General features: G+C 42.7%; 1 protein-coding gene across 2 annotated transcripts in view; it reads left to right on the top strand.

Moving 5' to 3' along the window:
- LOC109868294 (M-phase phosphoprotein 9-like) overlaps nt 1-24766 on the top strand; it is a 30810-nt gene extending 6044 nt beyond the window's left edge. Inside the window, exons 6-23 of one of the 2 annotated variants that reach the window (XM_020457747.2) lie at nt 154-226; nt 458-561; nt 760-879; nt 9304-9773; nt 10525-10674; nt 10759-10846; nt 10920-11135; nt 11429-11476; nt 11587-11651; nt 13041-13142; nt 13334-13558; nt 13667-13797; nt 14303-14605; nt 14688-14808; nt 15000-15073; nt 18101-18294; nt 20605-20673; nt 22981-24766. In XM_020457747.2, the coding sequence (XP_020313336.1) occupies nt 154-226; nt 458-561; nt 760-879; nt 9304-9773; nt 10525-10674; nt 10759-10846; nt 10920-11135; nt 11429-11476; nt 11587-11651; nt 13041-13142; nt 13334-13558; nt 13667-13797; nt 14303-14605; nt 14688-14808; nt 15000-15073; nt 18101-18294; nt 20605-20673; nt 22981-23082 (2655 nt within the window). In that variant the 3' untranslated portion in view covers nt 23083-24766. Of the gene's footprint in view, nt 1-153; nt 227-457; nt 562-759; nt 880-9303; nt 9774-10524; nt 10675-10758; nt 10847-10919; nt 11136-11428; nt 11477-11586; nt 11652-13040; nt 13143-13333; nt 13559-13666; nt 13843-14302; nt 14606-14687; nt 14809-14999; nt 15074-18100; nt 18295-20604; nt 20674-22980 lie in introns of both variants that reach the window. The other variant, XM_020457746.2, reaches the window with a different exon arrangement.
- The last annotated feature ends 282 nt before the right edge of the window (nt 24767-25048 follow it).

Raw genomic sequence — 25048 nt, 5'->3', positions numbered from 1 at the left:
TGTGTCTGCCCTGCTTTAAAGCGTCACAGTCAGTTGAAACAGGATTCCTTGTGGGGAAGCATTTTGAAAAGGAAACTGTAAAACACTGGAGTTAGCTTTGGGTCTCATTCTCTCTCCTTCTCCTATGTTCATTTCTCTTCTCTCTGTTTTCAGCATGGGTCGGCTGCTACTTTCACCAACTCCTTCCCTCTGAGGAGAAGTGACAGCCTCATGTCTGAGGCCTCAGGTAACCACACACACAGACACAGGCCTCTTTTTGTATCCGCTCTAAACATTGGCCTATATCCTGCGCGGTCTTGTCACCTTGTTGAATAACACTGTTGCCTTTTGCTTGAGCAGCAGTTCTGAAATGCGGTCAAAGCAATAATGCTAAGTGCTTGTAGTAACATAGTTATAAAGCAGTCTAGTATAGAGGTTGTTAAAATGTAGTGATACGTGTCTGCTTCTTGTCCTTCAGGTCTGACGTACTGGCGCCTGGATGAGAGTGAGCTCTACCACCCTCTACCTGACAGCTTCGACAGTGGAGCCTACCTGCTGCTGCAGGAGGCCTCTATCAGTCTGGTAGGTGAAGGTCAAAAGGACAACCCAAACTTGTTCCACCTTAAATACAGTGTTTGTTTTCATTGTGCTGAAAAAGTTTGTCTCTTCTTAGGGAAATCCCACACATTTTCAGACCTCAATCCCAAGTAAATGAAAACAAATGACACCACCTCCCTCTGTTGTATTAGTTTATTGTGCATCTCTCTCTGTGTCTCCCAGACCTCTCCAGAGGACCAGAAGCGGTCTCTCAGAGAGATCTACCACAGCAAGCAGAGAACTACTGAGTCTAAACACACTGACTGGGACCGCTCTCTCACCTGCAGCCCCACGTCACCACAGGTATACACACACACAGACACACACTAAGGTTGGGCGGTATCCAGATGTTCATACTGTTTCTGTACCATACCGAGGTATACTCTATTACCAGAAGTGCACACAAGGGGTGCTATAAAAAAAGAATTGAGCTATCTTCTTGGTTACAGCAGAGACGTTCAAGCCCATCCTGGATCAAGATCCCTGTTGCCTAACTGGTTTTGTGCTTCTAATTAAAAACATTTAATAAATAAGTATATATCTATATTTTTTTGTTTGTTGCTGAGTTACAGTTCATATAAGGAAATCAGTCAATTGAAATAAATTCATTAGGCCCTATTCTATGGATTTTACATGACTAGGCAGGGACGTAGCCATGGGTAGGCATAGACTGACCCACTTGGGAGCCAGGCCCACTCAATGGAGATCCAGGCCCAGCCAATGATAATTTGTTTTTCCCTACAAAAGGGCTTTATTACAGACAGAAATACTCAGATGTGAGCTGGCGTGGTTACACGTATGGCCGGTTGGACGTACTGGCAAATTCTCTAAAAGTGTTTTTATGGTACATCAATGAACATTGAATTCTCTGGCAACAGCTGTGGTGGACATTCCTGCAGTCATCATGACAATTGCACACTCCCTCAAAACTTGAGACATCTGTGGCATTGTGTTGTGTGACAAAACTGTACATTTTAGTGGCCTTTTATTGTCCCCAGCACAAGGTGCACCTGTGTAATGATCATGCTGTTTAATCAGCTTCTTGGCATACATGTTGTGTTTCTAGTTTTGGTGTGTGTGTGTGTGTATACACATACATTTATATACAGTGCCTTGCGAAAGTATTCGGCCCCCTTGAACTTTGCGACCTTTTGCCACATTTCAGGCTTCAAACATAAAGATATAAAACTGTATTTTTTTGTGAAGAATCAACAACAAGTGGGACACAATCATGAAGTGGAACGACATTTATTGGATATTTCAAACTTTTTTAACAAATCAAAAACTGAAAAATTGGACGTGCAAAATGATTCAGCCCCCTTAAGTTAATACTTTGTAGCGCCACCTTTTGCTGCGATTACAGCTGTAAGTCGCTTGGGGTATTCTCTATCAGTTTTGCACATCGAGAGACTGACATTTTTTCCCATTCCTCCTTGCAAAACAGCTCAAGCTCAGTGAGGTTGGATGGAGAGCATTTGTGAACAGCAGTTTTCAGTTCTTTCCACAGATTCTCGATTGGATTCAGGTCTGGACTTTGACTTGGCCATTCTAACACCTGGATATGTTTATTTTTGAACCATTCCATTGTAGATTTTGCTTTATGTTTTGGATCATTGTCTTGTTGGAAGACACATCTCTGTCCCAGTCTCAGGTCTTTTGCAGACTACATCAGGTTTTCTTCCAGAATGGTCCTGTATTTGGCTCCATCCATCTTTCCATCAATTTGAACCATCTTCCCTGTCCCTGCTGAAGAAAAGCAGGCCCAAACCATGATGCTGCCACCACCATGTTTGACAGTGGGGATGGTGTGTTCAGGGTGATGAGCTGTGTTGCTTTTACGTCAAACATAAAGTTTTGCATTGTTGCCAAAAAGTTCAATTTTGGTTTCATCTGACCAGAGCACCTTCTTCCACATGTTTGGTGTGTCTCCCAGGTGGCTTATGGCAAACATTAAACGACACTTTTTATGGATATCTTTAAGAAATGGCTTTCTTCTTGCCACTCTTCCATAAAGGCCAGATTTGTGCAATATACGACTGATTGTTGTCCTATGGACAGAGTCTCCCACCTCAGCTGTAGATCTCTGCAGTTCATCCAGAGTGATCATGGGCCTCTTGGCTGCATCTCTGATCAGTCTTCTCCTTGTATGAGCTGAACGTTTAGAGGGACGGCCAGGTCTTGGTAGATTTGCAGTGGTCTGATACATTTCAATATTATCGCTTGCACAGTGCTCCTTGGGATGTTTAAAGCTTGGGAAATATTTTTGTATCCAAATCCGGCTTTAAACTTCTTCACAACAGTATCTCGGACCTGCCTGGTGTGTTCCTTGTTCTTCATGATGCTCTCTGCGCTTTTAACGGACCTCTGAGACTATCACAGTGCAGGTGCATTTATACGGAGACTTGATTACACACAGGTGGATTGTATTTATCATCATTAGTCATTTAGGTCAACATTGGATATTTCAGAGATCCTCACTGAACTTCTGGAGAGAGTTTGCTGCACTGAAAGTAAAGGGGCTGAATCATTTTGCACGCCCAATTTTTCAGTTTTTGATTTGTTAAAAAAGTTTGAAATATCCAATAAATGTCGTTCCACTTCATGATTGTGTCCCACTTGTTGTTGATTCTTCACAAAAGAATACAGTTTTATATCTTTATGTTTGAAGCCTGAAATGTGGCAAAAGGTCGCAAAGTTCAAGGGGGCCGAATACTTTCGCAAGGCACTGTACATACTGGTAAAGTAGGAAGTTTACTTACACCTTAGCCAAATAGATTTAAACTCAGTTTTTCACCATTTCTGACATTTAATCAAAGTAAAAATTCCCTGTTTTAGGTCAGTTATGATCACCACTTTATTTTAAGAATGTGAAATGTCAGAATAACAGTAGTGATTTTATTTCGGCTTTTATTTCTTTCATTACATTCCCAGTGGGTCAGAAGTTTACATACACTCAATTAATATAAATTGTTTAACTTGGGTCAAACGTTTCAGGTAGCCTTCCACAAACTTCCCACAATAAGTTGGGTGAATTTTGGCCCATTCCTCCTGACAGAGCTGGTGTAACTGAGTCAGGTTTGTAGGCCTACTTGTTCGCGCACACTTTTTCAGTTCTGCCCATTAATTTTCTATTGGATTGGCTTTGTGATGGCCACTCCAATACCTTGACTTTGCCAATTTGCCACAACTTTGGAAGTATGCTTGGGGTCATTGTCCATTTGGAAGACCCATTTGCGACCAAGCTTTAACTTCCTGACTGATGCCTTGAGATATTGCTTCAATATATCCACATAATTTTCCCGCCTCATGATGCCATCTATTTTGTGAAGTGCACCAGTGCTTCACAGTTGTGATGGTGTTCTTCAGCTTGCAAGCCTCCCCCTTTTTCCTCCAAACATAACGATGGTCATTATGTCCAGACAGTTCTATTTTTGTTTCATCAGACCGGAGGACATTACTCCAAAAAGTACGATCTTTGTCCCCATGTGCAGTTGCAAACTGCAGTCTGGCTTTTTTCTGGCCGTTTTGGAGCAGTGGCTTCTTCCTTGCTTCCTTGCTGATTCATTTAAATGTAATGTTATTTGCATTGGATATATTTAGCTGGTGACAGAAAAACTTTTTACCACCTCATAAGTAGACATAATTGCAAATGATTAAGTCCTTCCAATAGAAATATAAAAATAACTATTTTATTTACGAATTTAACTTTAATTAAATTAATTGACTTTTCATATGGGATGATTTCACTGAACAACAAAAAGGCCATTTTGAATGATCCCGAATGATTCCCAATGATCCATCGCATCTCCCCCAAAAACCTTTCAACATACATCTGTTAAATGATAACCAAAACTTTAGTTTCTAGTCTGTCTTCCTCTCAGGCTTCCATGTCTTCTCCCTGGACGACCTCAATGTTCACCTCTTGAACATCCAGATTCTGAGGCCTCATCTTCACTTTCCAACCTTACTGAGGATGGCTTATTGTCAAGCTCAAAAAGCCTCAAACTTGCCCGGATAGGCTCCAATTTTTCAACCCTTGTATTGGTCACCCTGTTGTGTGCTTTGGTGTGTGTGTGTGTTCCCAAACAAGGACCAGTTGCGCTCTGAGGCGGCTGATGTTGGTGGGATTTGGAGGATGTATGAGGCAACAGGGGAAAGAGCCTCAGATCCACAAAGTCCCTTCCACCAGGTGGCTGATGAGATATGTTTGCACGACTACCATGTTGCATCTCCATCCTAAAGCCCTTGCTTGGAAGTGCACTTCGCCAGACTGCCAAGAACCTTGCCCTCATCCAGGCCAAAGTGGTGAGGCACGGTAGTGATGACACAATAGGCCTTGTTGATCTCTGCACCAGACAGGATGCTCTTGCTAGCATACTTGGTGTCCAACATGTACGCTGGACATGTACGCAACATGTACACTACTATAGGTTTCGGGCTGCTTACCACTCGTCATCCATGAGGATCCTCTTGATGGGGCTGTCCATATCGGCAGACTGTGATATGGCCATTTCTTGGAGAGACTCCTACCCCTCCAGGAGACTGTCAAACATGATGACAACACCACCCCAACGGGTGTTGCTGGGCAGCTTCAATGTGGTGCTCTTATTCTTCTCACTTTGCTTGGTGAGGTAAATTGCTGCTATAACTTGATGACACTTCACATACCTAACCATTTACTTGGCTCTCTTGTAGAGTGTATCCATTGTTTTCAGTGCCATGATGTCCTCGAGGAGCAGATTCAATGCATAAGCAGCACAGCCAATGGGTGTGATGTGAGGGTAGGACTCCTCCACTTGAGACCAAGCAGCCTTCATGTTCGCAGCATTGTCTGTTACCAGTGCAATTATCTTCTGTGGTCCAAGGTCATTCATGACTGCCTTCAGCTCATCTGCATTGTAGAGACCGGTGTGTCTGTTGTCCCTTGTGTCTGTGGACTTGTAGACTACTGGTTGAGGGGTGGAGATGAAGTAGTTAATTATTCCTTGCCCACAAACATTCGACCACCCACCAGAGATGATTGCAATACAGTCTGGTTTCTCTATGGTTTGCTTGACCTTCACTTGAACTGCATCCAGCAAATTAGTAGATAAAGCATGTCTGGTTGGAGGGGTGTATGCTGGGTGAAGAACATTCAGAAATATCTTCCAATACAATACACATTGCCTGTGAGCATCAGAGGTGAACCAGTTGCATACACAACTCGAGCAAGACATTCATCAGCATTTCTCTGACTACGTTCCTCCATTGAGTCAAAAAACTTCTGGTCCCGGGGCCTCCCGGGTGGCACAGTGCTCTTAAGGCACTGCATCACAGTGCTAGCTGTGCCACCAGAGACTCTGGGTTCGAGCCCAGGCTACAGTCGTCTGCGACCGGTAGGTCCATGGGGCGACGCACAATTGGCCTAGTGTCGTCCGGGTTAGGGAGGGTTTGGCCGGTAGGGATATCTTTGTCTCATCGCGCACTAGTGACTCCTGTGGCGGGCCGGGCGCAGTGCACGCTGACCAGGTCGCTAGGTGTACGGTGTTTCCTCCGACTTGGTTGGGTTGTGATGCATGGCTCTCTACCTTTTTCTCTCCTGAGCCCGTACGGGAGTTGTCGCGATGAGACAAGACGGTAACTACTAACAATTGGATACTAAGAAATTGGGGAGAAAAAGGTGGTAAAAAAATCAAATAAAAATACAACTTCTGATTCCAGGAGGACCATGAGCTGTTGTCAAACCAACCAATCCGCACTGCTTCTTAACACAGCGCGCATCCAACCCGGAAGCCAGCCGCACCAATGTGCATAATTTTTTATCTCAAATAGAAGTTGAGGGACTTTTGTCAGAGGTTGCTTGTTGTGAGCGCTGAGGGAACTTTATGCACTTGGCCAGACGATTCTGCCTCTTTGTTGCATTCTTCACATATGATTTGGCACAGTATTTGCAAATGTACACAGCTTTTCCTTCTACATTACCTGCAGTTAAATGTCTCCGCACATCCGATGCTGCCGGTGGCATTTTCCTGTAAAGATGAGGGAAAATTAAAATACAATTCGATGTACAGATAAATAGTTAAGCAGTTAGATTAAACATCTCCTTTGTAAGATAAATGCTTTAAAGTGACATGTATGGACACAGGTGAATTAACACTCAGTTAACCTCTCTAGGGTATGTGGGACGCTGACGTCCCACCTGACCAACATCCAGTGACAGTGCAGGGCGCCAAATTCAAACAACAGATATCTCATAATTAAAATTCCTCAAACAGACATGTATTATACACCATTTTAAAGATAAACTTGTTGTTAATCCCACCACAGTGTCTGATTTCAAAAAGGCTTTACGACACAAACAGCCATTTTTCCAGCCAAAGAGAGGAGTCACAAAAAGTAGAAATAGAGAAAATGAATCACTAACCTTTGATCTACATCAGAATGCACTTCCAGGAATCCCAGTTCCACAATAAATGTTAGTTTTGTTAGATAAAGTCCATCATTTTTGTCCAAATACCTCCTTTTTGTTCGCATTTAGTACAGTAATTCAAATGCGCAGGCACTAGGTCCAGACAGTCAGAAAAGTTATATTACAGTTTGTAGAAACATGTCAAACGATGTATATAATCAATCTTTAGAATGTTTTAATCATAAATCTTCAATAATGTTTCAACCGGAGAACTCCTTTGTCTTTAGAAATGAAAGGGAACGGAGCTAACTCACGGGCGCGCGCCTGACTGAGCACATGGCCTTCTGGCAGACATGACTCAATCAGCTTTCATTCTCTCCCACTTCACAGTAGAAGCCTGAAACAAGGTTCTAAATACTGTTGACATCTAGTGGAAGCCTTAGGAAGTGCAATATGACCCCACAGACACTATATTGGATAGGCTAAGACTTGAAAACCTACAAACCTCAGATTTCCCACTTCCTGGTTGGATATTTTCTCAGGCTCTTGCCTGCCATATGGGTTCCTTTATACTTAGACATGATTCAAACAGTTTTAGATACTTCAGTGTTTTCTATCCAAATCTACTAATAATATGCATATCCTAGCATCTGGGCCTGAATAGCAGGCAGTTTACTCTGGGCATGCTTTTCATCTGGATGTGAAAATATTGCCCCCTACCCCAAAGAAGTTAACAGGCTCAAGCAAGCTAAAACCCACATGGTAGCAAAAACAAACTAGCAGAAATTGTTAACAAGTTAGAAATGATTTAAACACACTTTCCTGTAGGCTAGTTAACAAAAGATCATGAATGTCATATAACATATTCACCCCACCCAGTATTGTAATCAAAACTTACCAGAAAGCATGAAGTCCTTGGCCCAGACAGTGTAGTAGTGTGAGCTCAATAGCATCTCATTAGTGTGCAAGATCTTGAGATTCAGCTGTACATGTGATGGAAGAATGCACTGTGCATGCAGAGGGTTGTAATTCCATTGATTTGGGAATAGTATGCCACAAGACCTAAAATTGCCTTATGTGTATCCCACAAAAAGGTTCACTGTTATAAGCTAACTTAAAAATGTAAGCAAAATTCCAGGACTTCATTTCCGGAAAAATGTAACATTTCAGTGGGTGCGAGACACTGTGGCTTGTAGGCCACTCCAGGTCTCGCACCCACTGTGCAATTTGGTGGAGGATGGGTGATGATCTGGGGATGCTTCAGCAAGGCTGGAATCGGGAAGATTTGTCTTTGTGAAGGACGCATGAATCAAGCCACGTACAAGGTTGTCCTGGAAGAAAACTTGCTTCCTTCTGCTCTGACAATGTTCCCCAACTCTGAGGATTGGTTTTTCCAGCAGGACAATGCTCCAATGCCACACAGCCAGGTCAATCAAGGTGTGGTTGGAGGACCACCAGATCAAGACCCTGTCATGACCAGCCCAATCTCCAGACCTGAACCCCATTGAAAACCTCTGGAATGTGATCAAGAGGAAGATTGATGGTCACAAGCCATCAAACAAAGCCCAGCTGCTTGAATTTTTGCGCCAGCAGTGGCATAAAGTCACCCAACATCAATGTGAAAGACTGGTGGAGAGCATGCCAAGACGCATGAAAGCTGTGATTGAAAATCAGGGTTATTCTTCCAGATATTGATTTCTGAATTCTTCCTAAGTTAAAACATTAGTATTGTGTTGTCTAAAAATTAATATGAACTTATTTTCTTTGCATTCTTCGAGGTCTGCATCTTTTTTGTTATTTTGACCATTTGTCATTTTCTGCAAAGAAATGCTCTTATTGACAATATTTTTATTTGGAATTTGGGAGAAATGTTGTCAGTAGTTTAGTGAATAGAATAACACATACCTATAAATAGTAAAACCAGAGAAACTCATAATTTTGCAGTGGGCTTTTACATTTTTTCCTGAATTGTATAATTATTTTAGTTTTTTTGTTTCACAAAACAATTTAGTTAACAGGGATCTTGATCCAGGAGTAGATTTGAATGTCTCATCTGTACCCAAGAAGCTTGATCTTGACATTTAGTAAACCAAATTCATAGCTGGAGCCCTGAGCTGGATATAATTAATTTGACATATCTTACTTTTCTTATAGTTATACTTGCAGTTATAAGCAGTGGAGTAGCACGTGCCCTGGCAGCCCCCACGAGGCGGGGGTGTCCCCAACCCACAGTATTGAAAATCATACTGTCGGTATTTCAAAATACACCGGTATACAATATAAACAATATATTGTCTAACACACACAGACACCTGTTCTAACCCTTCTCTTTGTTCTAGGTGTTAACTCTAGATCCCACTATTCAGCTCCGTCAATCAGATCGAACCTCCGGGTTCACCTCGCCCTCCCACTTCAGCAGCCCCTCCTACCCCACCCAGCCGCAGCTCTACCCCCGCGTTGACACCCCCGTCAGCCCAGACAGCATGGCCGAGGGCAGTGCCAACCCCGGGGACACAGACTGCGCCTCCAGCCTCTCCGCCGTTGCACCTACCCTAGCCAGAGTGGCCTCTCCTCGGATAAAACCAGCCCCGTCGCACCCCTCTACCTCCAAGCCCTTGATGCTCCCCAGCAGCCAGCAACGCAAGGCCTTAGTCACTCAGGCCAGTGAGGAGGAGGGGAGTCACACACACACCAGCACCCTGAAGCAACTGGCTGTGTCTGGGAGGCAGACGCACTCTCACACACACTCCCGGAGCGGCCCTCGTATGGAGAAAGCGGCGTCACTGGAAGACCCTGTGATCGTCTCTCTGTGAGTGGCCAGAGGGCTGGTTATGTTTTTATATATTGGGTCACACAGGGGCGTCATGCAGTCCACACATCGGAGGGGCACAAAGTCCCTGAGGATAGCTGAGAGGTCGACAAGTTTTTCATAAATTTGAAATAATTTTTGTTCTGCAATCTAGAGCCATAATTATACTTAATTCTACGTTTTAAAAGAAAGTTGTGTTTTCTGCATATCTAAGCATACTTCTTGAGCTGTGTGTATCCTGACTGGTGGTTATTTTTTATGACTAAAATCTGGTTAAAAGATTGAAAGAGTGTGTCTTTTTCAGTACATTTAGTAATTGCTCGCTTTTCTAAAGTCTACCAACCTTGCCAGCAGGCATTCTAGCTAAGATAGAGTAGCTAGCTTGTCTAACTAACTTGATTGCCTGAAATGGTTTCTTGGCAGCTGGTGATGTGATTGGGAACCTATCTGGGCTAGCTAAAGCCAACTTCATAAAATTGCTATGTATTACTGTAAACCACTGTAGACCAGTATTACATAGAACCAACAAATTAAACCCTTTTTTTTTATTCTGGGAAATCAGAGGGGGCACATGCCCCTGTGCCCCCTATGGGCATGACACCTCTGGGGCCACACTAATTTTATTTAGGGCATAAGTCAGAGGAACAAGTAGTAGAATAACTAAGGTAATTGATACATAATGAGTACTACTAATCTTCTTTCTCCTCCCATTCCTCTTTTTCCTTCTTTCTATTCTCCCCTCTTTCTCCAGGCTGAGAGAGAAGCTGAGGGAGAAACACACTCGTCATGTAGCTGATCTGAAAGCTTACTACGAGGCAGAGATCAAAGTCCTCCGGGACAAACTGGACCAGAGAGACTTGCCTCACGACCTGGAGCAGAGCAACTACACACTCAGACAGAGGTAGTGGTGGAGAGTGTGGGTGGGTGTGTTTGGTGGAAGGTTGGTGTGTGTGTGAGATCTAAGTCGTGGATGTTGTATTACCAGGTGTGCTCAGCTAGAGCGAGCTCTATCTGAAGCAAGCAGCCGTATCCAGGAGCTGGAGAACAAGAACACCATCCTAGAGAAACAACTGGTAGGATACTGTTATACCCTTAGAGGTGTGTGTGTGTGTGTTTGTGTGTGACGAGCTCTGCTGTCTCTTTCAGGCTGACTGGCCAGAGCGCTACGACACAGCCTGCTCCACGGCAACGTCCCTGCAGCAGCGATTGGACGAAAGCAGGCAGTCAGGCAGGGAGAAGGACTCCTCGGCCGGCCGCCTCAGGACCCGGATCCGGCAGCTAGAGGAGGCTTTGGAGAACGCCTGCAGAGAAACGCAAGATAAGGAGGCCAGGAGGGAGAGGGAGTACAAGATGCTGCAGGACGTGAGTTCTGACGTTATATACCAGACTAGCTAAGTAAACCAACTGAAATCTCTGGTCTCTGACCCTCTGGGAAAGACTACTTTCTAGGTGTTGTAGTTTGGGAGATGTCCTACAGAACATCTGGAGAACAGTACCTCTACGTCTCTTACACCAGTCTCTTATTTGAGCAGCTCTTTCAGTACCCGCTGGATGTGTGCAAGGGACCTTGTAAAGGTTTAATAGACACACTCCGGTGTGTGTGTGTGTGTGTGTGGTCATGATGACTCAGGGGTTGTGTGTTTTTGTCTCCCTAGCTTCTGGGAGAGTATGACTCTCTGAAGAAAGACCACGGGGGGGTTAAGGTAACGGAACTATTCTTAGTATAATCTATTGTCCTTTTCGGTGTTATTCCACCTCAAGAATAACAGATGACACATTGTTCTGGTTCTAACCTTTTGTTCTCTATCAACAGGACAACCTGGTGTCTACAGAGAACAAGCTGTTTGATGCCAACGAGCAGGTTTCTGAACTAAAAAGGTAACATCAAGCATCCAACACCAAGACCTGAAAACCAACATCTACAAGGTAGATATGCTAGATAAATCATAACTAGACCTCTCTTTGGCTGGAAAATGTGAAGATATTTACTTCGAAATTTCTTTGTCATGATCAGACCTGGGTTCAAATACTATTTGGGGTATTTCAATTACTTTCAGAGTTATGTAATTTGTCCAAATCGGACATCCAGTTGTTGAGTGTTTTTGACACCTCCAGTGGTAGAGTGACCACATTTTTTGGGGTGATTTTATATTTAGAATTGTCAGAACATCCACAAACAGGACAGATACAACAAACACAGTCAACACCACACAAGGAGCTCCAGCCCATGATTTTAAAAAAGAAAATATAATTGAATGTACAGATTTGGTCAAGCCTCCTACCCATCTCCCACCAGCAGCCCGTAGCCATCCTCTCAAACAGCAAAGACGGTCAAAAGGAGGAGCAGGAGGAGAAGAAAGGCCGTATCCACAATGTACATCAGAGTAGAAAATGTGTCGTAATTGCTGAGAATAGAGACTTACCTCCTACTCTTATGGCTCAAAATAAAAGCTATGCATGAAGCCTCTTTAGTCTTAAGTTCCAGTTCCACCTAGTCGACAGATATTTAGGAGAGCTCATGAGCTGTCTTAACCTGTTAAGTTACCAGAAAGGGTTTTTAACAATGGAGAAATGCAGTGAGTCAGTGGTTCCTGTGCCACAAGCAATTGCTTTGGTGGTGTTAAAATGTTTAGATATTTTTATATGATCACTCCATAAATAATCTGGACCTACATGCAACAGTATCTCTTGCGCTTTTCAAAATTATTTCACATGTAGCCTATATTTTATATGACATGCCTAAATACTTAGAACCACGAGGCTAATAAATAAACATGTTTTTCTTTTTGATTATTGTATTACCTACAGTGCCTTCAGAAAGTATTCGAACCCCTTGACTTAATTCCAGTTTGTTGTTACAGCCTGAGATTTAAAAGGATTTAATAGATTTTCTTTGCACAGCAGATAACCCTGTTCTTTTCTACAGACGATAACCCTGTGTGACAGTCTTAAAGTGATCCTAAAACCTCTGAGCTGGGAGCTTTTGTTGTCGTCTTAAAACAGCTTTTAACATGATTCCTAGGACATTTTCCCTGATGTTTTGTGGATACGGGCCAAGAGTGACAGATTGAAGAATCCCTTTTGACTGAGAGAGGAGTTATTCTCTTTTGGTGTGACTATCTATTTTGGCAAACAAAGAATAGATGTATCATGTGCCAGCTTTTCTTTATCAGTGTGTTTTGTCCCAGCACCGGTGGCGATCCTGTAATTGACATGTCTCGATCACCCACACTCTTTCCTGTATCTGTCTGTGGCCCGCCTCCTCAGGGTGGTCTGTAAACTGGAGAGCCAGGTGAATCAGCTGGAGCATGAGAACCAGGCCAGGAGTCGCCAGGCTGTCCACAACCACACACAGCCTTCTGGAGCTGGGTACGGTCTCCTCTCCTCCACGTATGCATACATGTTGTGCTTCCGTTAGGTCCCAAAGCAGGTCTGACCTATAGCCGTTATTATTTTTGAACCCTCTCCTGTCTCTCTGACTGACTCTAGCTGTTGTCACTGTTGTTAACCCTCTCCTGTCTGTTTGACTGACTGTAGCTGTTACTGTTATCCCTCTCCAGTCTGTACCACCATCCGGACCTGTTGCTTTCGCCCAGCAAACACCCTTGGCAACCAGAATCCACCTATAGAATTTCTCTTTGCCCTCAAACCGACCAATCACACAGCACCAGGAAGTCTCCCAGTCCTCAAACTGACCAATCGCAGAGTTACAGGATGTCCCCTTGCCCTCAAATTGACCAATCAGGCAGCTCGGGCCACTTTACAGACCACACTGGCAGCAGGAGGTATGGTTGCAGTGTTAACTTTGGAATACCTCCTTTTAATCCCCTTGATTTAACCCTGATATAAAATCGGACCAGTTTAACTCACCCGGGTCCTGTTTTGTCCTACAGGTGTTTGTCCCCTCCAGAGCATGAGCAGGAAAGGGGTGAGGTTGTGAGGGAGACTCGGGGGCCTCTGACCCCACTGATGAGGGCCCTGATAGAGCTGGATGAGACCAGAACCACTGAGGACCGGGCCCCCTGTAAGACCAGCCACAGTACCTCTGACTCACTCTCACTGGCCTCCAGTAAGACACACTCCTCATCCCACAGTAGGCCCTCCGCTTACTCACAAACTCATTCTCTTCACTCCGTCCTCAGCACGGTGCTAGAACAGTATAGCATAACTCAGTCATTGGCTCCAGTCATAAAGTTGGAGGTTGTATTCTCCCCTCAGCCTTTTGGATATGTTTTTTTTTGTTAATCTGAAACCAGCATTTTAAGCTTTTCTGTCACGTGAAAATTGAGTGATTTTTTGCAAACTAACATGATCTTGTCAGTTCTAAGAAAGTTCTCTAAAAGCTAGAGGACGTGTTTGATTCTCTAGTCTACTCTGAAGTCTTTTGATTGTTAGTCTGTTTTTGAGCTATATACTTTAACTTATGTGATGATGCTGTGGTGGTGTTTGTTGAGATGCAAGACAGATTTCCCCGAAGGGGACACGATTATTATTAACTAGCTGTCTCTATGTATCTGTCTGTGTTGCAGGGCTGGGCAGCCGGAGGCCCACTGTTGGCTTCGTAGAGAGAAACCACAGAGAACCACCAACACAGGACAGGGGCGGGACTGGACAGGAGAGTGTTGTGTCCGGATCTGAAAGAGGCATGGTCTGTCTGAATGGAGGCAGGGATGGACCTCCCCAGGGTGTGGCTTCTCCTGGAAGGGCTGCGTCTGGGACATTCAGGGGAGTGTGTCTCCTGAGAGCCCAGAGAAGTCTGTCTCCAGAAGGCCACAGGTCCTCCTCTCTGCCCCCCCGCGCCCAGAGGGCCACCTTCCCCCCTACCACACCCAGTGCGTCATGTCATTTTCACTGCTATTTCCTTGTGTAGTTCATTGTGTAGGGTTTTTGAACTTATCTAGTGTTATGTTCTAGCTAAGAGAGAGACCCTGATGACGCCTCAGTCGGCTAAATCCAGCCCCAAACGCTGTCCTACAGAAAACTACTCCACTGCCTTTGGCAACCCACCACCACGACAACAGCAGCTACACAACAGGTACGGGTTAAGTACCCCTGGACGACAGGACCGGTCCTAAGCTGAATCTGTGCACCCTTGATTTGTTTTCATCCTGTTCATTACAGGTGTGTCTTCTCCAGCTATTGTGTCTCATTATTCCTGACACATTTTCCCTACCGTGTTTGATATGTTTTTGCCTCAGAGTTAAGGTTTGTGATTGTCCGTTTCAGGTTTGACGTGGCATCAGACCAGAGACACCACTCCTTCCACAACTCCAGCCCCAGGAAGAGACTGTTTTCAGAAGGTAAAAGAAGCAATGTTGTTTTACACTCTTGACACCTGGTTAGTGTGTTCAGTGGAATACAGTGGCTTGCGAAAGTATTCACCCCCCTTGGCATTTTTCCTATTTTGTTGCTTTACAACCTGGAATTAGAATAGATTTTTCTTTTTGGGGGGGGGGGGGGGGTTGTATCATTTGATTTACACAACATCTCTACCGCTTTGAAGATACAAAATATTTTTGTGTGAAACAAACAAGAAGTAACTTGAGCGTGCATAACTATTCACTCCCCCCCCCGAAGTCAATACTTTGTAGAGCCACATCTGCTCCTTCAAATTGGATGGGTTCCGCTAGTGTACAGCGATCTTTAAGTCATACTACAAATTCTCAGTTGGATTGAGGTCTGGGCTTTGACTAGGCCATTCCAAGACATTTAAATTAGAGGTAGACTGATTATGATTTTCAACACCGAAACCAATTATTGGAGGACCAAAAAAAAGCCGATGCTGATTTGTTTATTTTTTATTATTTTTTTATTGTAATTTTGTTTCTTTTTTATATATTTGTAATAATGGCAATTACAACAATACCAAATGAACACTTATTTTAACTTATATAATACATAAATAAAAATCTATTTATTCTCAAATAAATAATGAAACATGTTCAATTGGATTTAAATAATGCAAAAACACAGTGTTGGAGAAGAAAGTAAAAGTGCAATATGTGCCATGTAAAAAAGCTAACGTTTAAGTTCCTTGCTCGGAACATGAGAACATATGAAAGCTGGTGGTTCCTTTTAACATGAGTGTTCAATATTCCCAGTTAAGAAGTTTTAGGTTGTAGTTATTATAGGACTATTTCTCTCTATACCATTTGTTTCATATACCTTTGACTATTGGATGTTCTTATAGGCACTATAGTATTGCCAGCCTAATCTCGGGAGTTGATAATAGGCTTGAGGTCATAAACAGCGCTGTGCATCCCAGCATTGCTAAGAGCTGCTGTTTGAATGAATGCTTACGAGCCTGTTGCCCAGGAAGAGACTGTTTTCAGTCTCTTCCTAGAGCAGTCTAACCACTCAGTTAGACTGCTCTATCAAATCATAAACACACAGACATACGAGCCTTAGTTTCCGGATTTTACCATATTAATTACCTATCATTTCGAAAACAAAACGTTTATTCTTTCAGTGAAATACGGAGCCGTTTTGTATTTTATCAAACGGGTGGCATCCATAAGTCTAAATGTTGCTGTTACATTGTACAACCTTCAATGTTATGTCAAATTCTGGCAAATTAATTACGGTCTTTGTTCGGAAGAAATAGTCTTCACACAGTTCGCAACGAGCCAGGCGGCCCAAACTGCTGCATATACCCTGACTCTGCTTGCATAGAACGCCAGAGAAGCGACAATTTCCCTAGTTAATATTGCCTGCTAACATGAATTTCTTTTAACTAAATATGCAGGTAAAAAATAAAAATGCTTGTATTGATTTTAAGAAAGGCATTGATGATTATGGTTAGGTACATTGGTGCAACTACAGAGCTTTTTTCGCAAATGCATTTGTTAAATAATCACTCGTTTGGCGAAGTAGGCTGTGATTTGATGATAAATTAAAAGGCACCACATTTGATTATTTGCAATGCAGGACAAGCTAGTTAAACTAGTAATATTATCAATCATGTGTAGTTAACTAGTGATTATGTTAAGATTGATTGTTTTTTATAAGATACATTTAATGCTAGCTAGCAACTTACCTTGGTTCCTTGCTGCACTGACGTGTAACAGGTGGTCAGCCTCCTCGTGGAGTGCAATGTAATCGGCGTCCACAAATGCTGATTACCGATTGTTATGAAAACTTGAAATCGGCCGACCTCAAATTTAAATGTTTCCCCATAAACCACTCAAATGTTGTTTTAGCAGTATGCTTAGGCTCATTGTCCTGCTGGAAGATAAGCCTCTGTCCCAGTCTCAAATCTCTTGAAGACTGAAACAGGTTTCCCTCAAGAATTTCCCTGTATTTAGCGCCATCCATCATTCCTTCAATTCTGAACAGTTTCTCAGTCCCTGCCGGTTAAAGCATCCCGACAGCATGATGCTGCTACCACCATGCTTCACTGTGGGGATGATATTCTCGGGGTGGTGATAGGTGTTGGGTTTGCACCAGACATAGTTTTCCTTGATGGCCAAAAAGCTCAATTTTAGTCTCATCTGACCAGAGTACCTCCTTCCATATGTTTGGGAAGTCTCCCTCATGCCTGTTGGCGAACACCAAACGTGTTTGCTTATTTTTTTCTTTAAGCAAGGGCTTTTTCCGGTCTACTCTTCCGTAAAGCCCAGCTCTGTGGAGTGTACGGCTTAAAGTGGTTCTATGGACAGATACTCCAATCTCCGCTGTGAAGCTTTGCAGCTCCTTCAGGGTTATCTTTGGTCTCTTTCTTGCCTCTCTGATTAATGCCCTCCTTGCCTGGTCTGTAAGTTTTGGTGGGTAGCCCTCTTGGCAGGTTTGTTGTGGTGCCATATTCTTTCCATTTTTGAATAATGAATTTAATGGTGCTCCGTGGGATGTTCAAAGTTTCTGATATTTTTTATAATCCAACCCTGATCTGTACTTCTCCACAACTTTGTCCCTGACCTGTTTGGAGAGCTTCTTGGTCTTCATGGTGCTGCTTGCTTGGTGGTGCCCCTTGCTTAGTTGTGTTGCAGACTCTGGGGCCTTTCAGAACAGGCATATATCTACTGAGATCATGTGACAGATCATGTGACACTTAGATTGCACACAGGTGGACTTTATTTAACTAATTATGTGACTTCTGAAGGTAATTGGTTGCACCAGATCTTATTTAAGGGCTTCATAGCAAAGGGGGTGAATACATATGCATGCACCACTTTTCCGTTTTGTATTTATTTTTTTATTTTTTTGAAACAAGTAATTTTTTAACTTCACTAATCCAAATAAAAATCTATTTAAATTACACGTTGTAATGCAACAAAATAGGAAAAATGCCAAGGGGGACACTACTACCGTCTCTCTCTCTCTCTCTCTAGCCACTCAGCGGTCATCTGGTGGTTCAGTTGAGTCATCGGGCAGTGTTGAGCCCCAGGAGGGGGTGTGTGGGCTGGGCTGGGAGGAGCAGGGGGCTGGGGGGTTAGGCTCAGACCTCCAGGACCCCGGGACAGACCTCCACTCTCTGGCCGACGCTGAGAGGCTGTTTGACGAGCTCACTATGGAGAAACAACAGGTGAGACAGACTGTTACAAGGCTTTTGTTATTAATCTAGACCCTCACAATAGAGAGGACATTCTGCTCACTAGCGATGTACAATATCAACAAGACCAAGCATAAAATGCCTTTTTACCCATACCTAAACCCCTAGCCAGAGACAGCACAGTAGATCTGTAAAGATTGCATAACCATAAGCAATGTAATGGAATTGGCCTACCAGACCATTATTAGCATATCCATCCAAACCCTTTCAAATCTACTGGGAGTTCCAAGGGACTGGGGCTAAGAGTTGAGTTTGTGTTTTTATTGCACTGCTTTAAATCAAATATTTTATTGGTTGCATACACACATTTAGCATGACGTTACTGAATGCATTCAACTGAAATGTGTCTTCCCCATTTAACCCATTTAACCCCTCTCTGAATCAGAGGGGTGCGGGGGGCTGCCGTAATCGACATCCACGTCTTCGGCGCCCGGGGAACAGTGGGTTAACTGGGGCAGAACGACAGCTTTTTACCTTGTCAGCTCAGGGATTCGATCCAGCAACCTGCAACCTTTCAGTTACTGGCACAAAGCTCTAACCACTAGGCTACCTGCTGCCCTGCAGGTGTAGCGAAATGATTGTGTTCCTAGCTCCAACAGTGCAGTTATATCTAACAATTCACAACAATACACACAAATCTAAAAGTACAACTATGGAATAAAGAAATATATAATATTAGGACAATCAATGTCAGAGTCCAGAGTATAATTATAGTGCATTCGGAAAGTATTCAGACCCCTTGACTTATTCCACATTTTGTTATGTTACAGCCTTATTCTAAAATGTATTCAATAGTTTTTTTCTCTAATCAATATACACACAATACCTCATAATGACAAAGCAAAAACAGGTTTTTAGAAATGGTTGCGAGTTTATATTGGGAAAAAAACGGATAAACTTAAAAAACGTAAGTATTCAGACCCTTTCCTCAGTACTTTGTTGGAACACCTTTGGCAGCGATTGCAGCCGTCTTGGGTATGACGCGAAGTGCAAAGCTGTCGTCAAGGCAAAGGGTGGCTACTTTGAAGAATCTCCAAATATAAAGTTTGTTGAACACTTCTTTGGTTACGACATGATTTCATGTGTTATTTCATAGTTTGATGTCTTCACTATTGTTCTACAATGTAGAAAATAGTACAAATAAAGAGAAACCCTGGAATGAGTAGGTGTGTCAACGTTTTACTGGTACTGTATATATATGTATGTGGTGGGATATATGGAGAGTATGTGGATAGAATATTTAGTATATCTTTAGGATAGTACAGTGTATAATTACAGAAATAGTTGAATAGGATTGATTTGACTAGAATACGATATGTACAAATGAAATGAGTAGGAGGCCGGCTAGTGATGGCTATTTAACAGTCTGATAGCCTTGAGATAGAAGCTGTTTTTCAATCTCTTGTGGATGGGGGCGTGCTCCCTCTGCTGTCTCCTGAAGTCTACGATCAGCTCCTGGATTTGTTGAGCTTGATTGAGAGGTTATTTTCCTGGCACCAATCCACCAGGGCCCCCACCTCCTCCCTGTTGGCTGTCTCGTCATTGTTGGTGATCAGGCCTACCACTGTTGTGACGTCTACAAACTTGATGATTGAGTTGGAGGCGTGCGTGGCGCAGCGGTCATGGGTGAACAGGGAGTACAGGAGGGGACTGAGCACGCACCCTTGTGGGGCACCTGTGTTGAGGATCAGTGTAGTGGAGGTGTTGTTTCCTACCATCACCACCCGGGGGTGGCCTGTCAGGAAGTCTAGGACCCTGTTGCACAGGGCGGGGTTCAGACCCAGGGCCCCAAGCTTAATGATGAGCTTGGAGGGTACTATGGTGTTGAAGGCTGAGCTGTAGTCTGATGTAGTCCTATTTTATTGATGCCGTATATCTATCAATGACCGAGGCAGTCCTTTGACATCACACCTCACTAATCTCTATTGGATCTGCTCTACAGTATTACCTGGCTTTATGATTTTATAACCACTCCTCTCTCAATGATGTCTATTTATAGCTGGGTTCATATACCCCCCCCCCCTTCTTTCCTGTCCTACTCTGTCCTTTCCAGCCCTGTCCTGCCTCTCCTGCTCTGTTATGACTGAGGGGTGCTAACTCCTTTCTCCTTCCCTTTACCCTGCAGCAGCCTTAAGTATCCTCCCGCCTCTGCCTAGGGCAACACACACAGCGCAGCGCGGCCTGCCTGCTTGGTTCATCTGATTTAATCTTAGTGCTGTGAAATTGTTGGTTAGTTTATATATTTATTTATGTAATTAATTCATTTGGGTGTGTTTTGTGCAGATTGAGTCAGCGTTGAGCCGGATGCCTGGATCTGGTGGTAGGGTGAGCCTGCAGACCAGGTTAGATGAGGTAAGGTCACAGTCACACGCACCAAACCATGCAGGGCCTCGTTACATATTAGTGAGGCGTGATTGGGTCTAAATTAGGGCACTGATATGAAACTTTTGGCCGACATCCGATATGCCAAAAAAAGAAACGATACATATATTTAAAATGGTAGCGGCCTTTTAAGCATTCTAGAGTTAAATAGTTGAAACACTGAGAACAAAGTTATTTTGTTGGCATTTACGTTTGTCCCCATTACCAGTAAAACATAATCAAAACCTATTTATTTTACTTGCTGTGCTGTTTCGTTGTTAATTTGTTCAGTCTCAATCAGGATTTTATCATACATGTCAAGCAGTGAAGTTTCAGCTCTGTCTGTCCGTGGCCTCTTCTGTCATGGCTCCTCTTCCTCGGTGCGCAGTCACTCTGTCCATTTTCATCTTGTCCAGCTGTGTCTGTAACATTTCACGTAAACCCTGTTTCTTGTCTGCATCGAAGTAGCGGTCCTAGTACCTAGCATCGAGCATGGTGGTGACACAGTAAAGAGGCTCAGAGAGAATGCAACCGAATCGCTTGTTCACAGCCTCTAGTAGAGTACTTTTCCAAGTTAACCCCACGGTCTGTGTCGGCAGTTTTGTTGAGCAGGCGTTTCAATGCCAGGACAGAGGGTATCACGTCTGCTGCAGACGCAGTTGATGAGCTTATTTCTCCAGTCAGTTGTTAGAATGGCGCTAGGAGTGTGTTCACGTTTCCAAGATGTTCTCAAATGCCATTGAAATGGCAGCAGCGTATGAGAACCAGCACATTCTTGAGCATGCTGTCAGACTCAGCATGCTCATGGGGCTGACATCGCTGGTCCAAATGTCAGTCGTGAAGCTAATAGCAGTAGTTCATAGATGTGCATTTCAACAATACTGTGTAACTCCGGTAGGGCAACATCCAAAAAATAGCGCCTACTTGGTAGTGTGTACCGGGGTTCAAGGTGCTCGATCAGTCGGCGAAAGCCAACATCATCCATGACAGAGAACGGTTGATTGTCAAGGGCAATGAATGCCATTATCTTGACGTTAATGGATTTTGCCTTTTGAGTTGTCTCGCTGAAATTTACTGACTGCTCGACTTGAACTTGTTTAGTTGTTGGAAGTGCGCGCCTAGTATTTTTCTGCTTTTGTTCTGTGTAGCGCTGTATTTTTGGCGTCATTACATAATCTACCTACAGTTGGAAGTTTACATACACTTAGGTTGGCGTCATTAAAACTCGTTTTTCAACCACTTCACACATTTCTTGTTAACAAGCTATAGTTTTGGCAAGTTAGTTAGGACATCTACTTTGTGCATGACACAAGTCATTTTTCCAACAATTGTTTATAGACACTAAGTTGACTGTGCCTTTAAACAGCGTGGAAAATAGGCAAATTGACATCATTTGAGTCAATTGGAGGTGTACCTGTGGATGTATTTCAAGGCCTACCTTCAAACTCAGTGCCTCTTTGCTTTACATCATGGGAAAATCAAAAGAAATCAGCCAAGACCTCAAAAACAAATTGTAGACCTCCACAAGTCTGGTTCATCCTTGGGAGATATTTCCAAATGCCTGTTGGTACCACGTTCATCTGTACAAACAATAGCACACAAGCATAAACACCATGTGACCACGCAGCTGTCCTACCGCACAGGAAGGAGACGTGTTCGGTCTCCTAGAGATGAATGTACTTTGGTGCGAAAAGTGCATATCAATCCCAGAACAACAGCAAAGGACCTTCTGAAGATTCTGGAGGAAACGGGTACAAAAGTATCTATATCCACAGTGAAATGAGTCCTATGTCGACATAACCTGAAAGGCCGCTCAGCAAGGAAGAAGCCACTGCTCCAAAACCGCCATAAAAAAAGCCAGACTAAGGTTTGCAACTTCACATGGGGACAACGATCGTACTTTTTGGAGAAATGTCCTCTGGTCTGGTGAAATAGAACTGAGTTTAAATGTAGTTGGCTAAGGTGTATGTAAACTTCCGACTTCAACTGTATATATAGGTGTGCACGTCAGCTTTGACTTCAGTTTTTCACATCTGCGTTAAACTAGACATCAAGCCTACGCCGATGTTTACATTTTTAGCTAATATCGTCCGATTCCGATATGCTTACCGATAGATTGTGCATCCCTAGACTAAATGTGATCTTTTGTCATGAACGTGTTTGTTTGATGAAATGGACTCGTGTGAGGTAATTGAATAGTATAGATGGGGATATTACTTTAAAACAAAGATCTTTGTGTACCCTATGTGTGAATGTTTATGCTATTCCAGCTAAATGACTGTTTCCCCTACTCCTCAGGTGGCCTTAGAGAAGCGTCTAGAGAGCGTAAACCGTGACCTGGGTTCCATCCGCATGACCCTGAAGAGGTTCCACGTTCTACGCTCCTCTGCCAACATATAGCAATGTTTTTATTAGATGATGCCATAGGTAGGGTCTAGGGCTTTTCCTGCTCAGATCGCATGGTCAGGAAAAACTCCTTTTCCTAGTTATAGATGAATAAATATCACCGTTTTCTGTGATGTCGTTGGATAAAGAACCCTGATTGTTCTCTCTTAACTCGCCGGTTGGCATTTATTGAGATGACTCGAGCAGCTCTGCAGTGGTCACACTAGCTGGCACAGTCACAATGTCATAAAATCTGATTTTAAAACCTTAACCATACTGCTCACCCTAATGCCTAACGTTAAAGGGACATTTCAACATTTTTCAACTTCGTATTCATAGTCTGCACTACCCCAACATCAACATATATGAAATGTATGCGTTTCTATGTTTTGTAGTAAAAAATATAGAGGAAGATAAGTGTTTCCAATGATGACATCGGTGTGCATCGTGGGACTTTAACCAATTGTGAGTAGGCGTTGCCTACCAATTGTCTACTAATTGGTTGATGATGTCATTGGAAACACATCTTCCTCTAGGTTTTTTAATACAAAACATAGAAATGTGCCATTTTCACATATGTTGATGTTGAGGTGATGCTGGAGATGATTATGAAGTTGAACATTTTTTTAAAATGAAGACCAAAAAGCACATTTTTGTTTTCATACATTTTTATTATTTTGCCAAATTTTACTTTGCAGCTGGCCCATCTAGCGGAAACCGTTCAGTTCTGCCTCCGGGGCAAAACTCATGACAATAAAGGTCAACCTGCTCTTAACTCTGTATCACAGATCACTTGTACATGACCCACAGTCTTTTTTACACATAAAACTCTGGGATATTTTTCTATGTTTGGAAGAGCTCACAATTTTGAGGAGTATATTTTTGGAAATGCACAGATTTGTAAAGTCGTTTTAATTTTTTAGACGTTATAAAGAGATAATATATGCTTTACTTTCCATATTCAGGTAAATTATGTCAATTTTATTTGTTTTATTTTTATCAGCCATCTATCGATCAATATGAATGGCAGAACATCCTAATATCCAGCAGAGACATTTACCCATCTGGAATGGTCCACTGCCATCTCCGTCTAGGTATACATTTTTATGCATTGTTTTGATATGTTTTTATTCCTTGTACACTGCATAAAATTGTATTTATTACATTTAATTGTGTTCATTAATGTTTATTCCTGGTGCATTAAAAATATAATAATCTTGATAGCCTACAACATTCAATAAAAAAAATGTTTGCCCAAGCCATTGTTTTTCCCAGTTCCATCATTACTTGAAAATGTTTTACAAAAACCTTGTATATTAGCAAATTTGAAGTTGCTTGCCTTTTTCCATTTTTATATATTTTATCTCCTTTGAACATTATTTTGTGTTAATTCTGTTGTGAAGGGAAAGATTACATCAGTACCTAACCCCCCTCTCTTCCTAGTATACTATGGACTTCCTGCAAAAATTGAAACCAGCACACATTTGAAATATTACACACAAGTACACTGCTCCACAAATGGACATTGCTTGAAGCAACGTCTTATTGTAATGCATGGAATTTCTACAGTATTTACACTGTTTCAGTTTTTTTGGCCATGTAGTGTTTTTTTTGCAGTTGGCGATGAATGACTTGACATGAACTTCACTGGAACTAAAATGTACTGTTCTTTCAATAAATAACGCTTACTTTATTACAATACCTGGGTCTCTGTGGGTTATCAAGACTATATACAGTGCATTCAGAAAGTATTCAGACCCTTTGACTTTTTCCACATTTTGTTACATTGCAGCCTTATTCTAAAATGGATTTAAATTTTAAATTTTTTCTCTCCCCTAAATCAATCTACACACATTAACCCATAATGACAAAATAAAAACTCTGGAGCAGGTTTTCATCAAGAATCTCCTTTCCCTCGATCCTGACTAGTCTCCCAGTCCCTGCCACTGAAAAACATCCCCGTAGCGTGATGCTGCCACCA

This window comes from Oncorhynchus kisutch, linkage group LG23 (genome assembly GCF_002021735.2).
Source record: "Oncorhynchus kisutch isolate 150728-3 linkage group LG23, Okis_V2, whole genome shotgun sequence".
NCBI lineage: Eukaryota > Metazoa > Chordata > Actinopteri > Salmoniformes > Salmonidae > Oncorhynchus > Oncorhynchus kisutch.
This window is presented reverse-complemented; position numbering and strand designations above follow the sequence as displayed.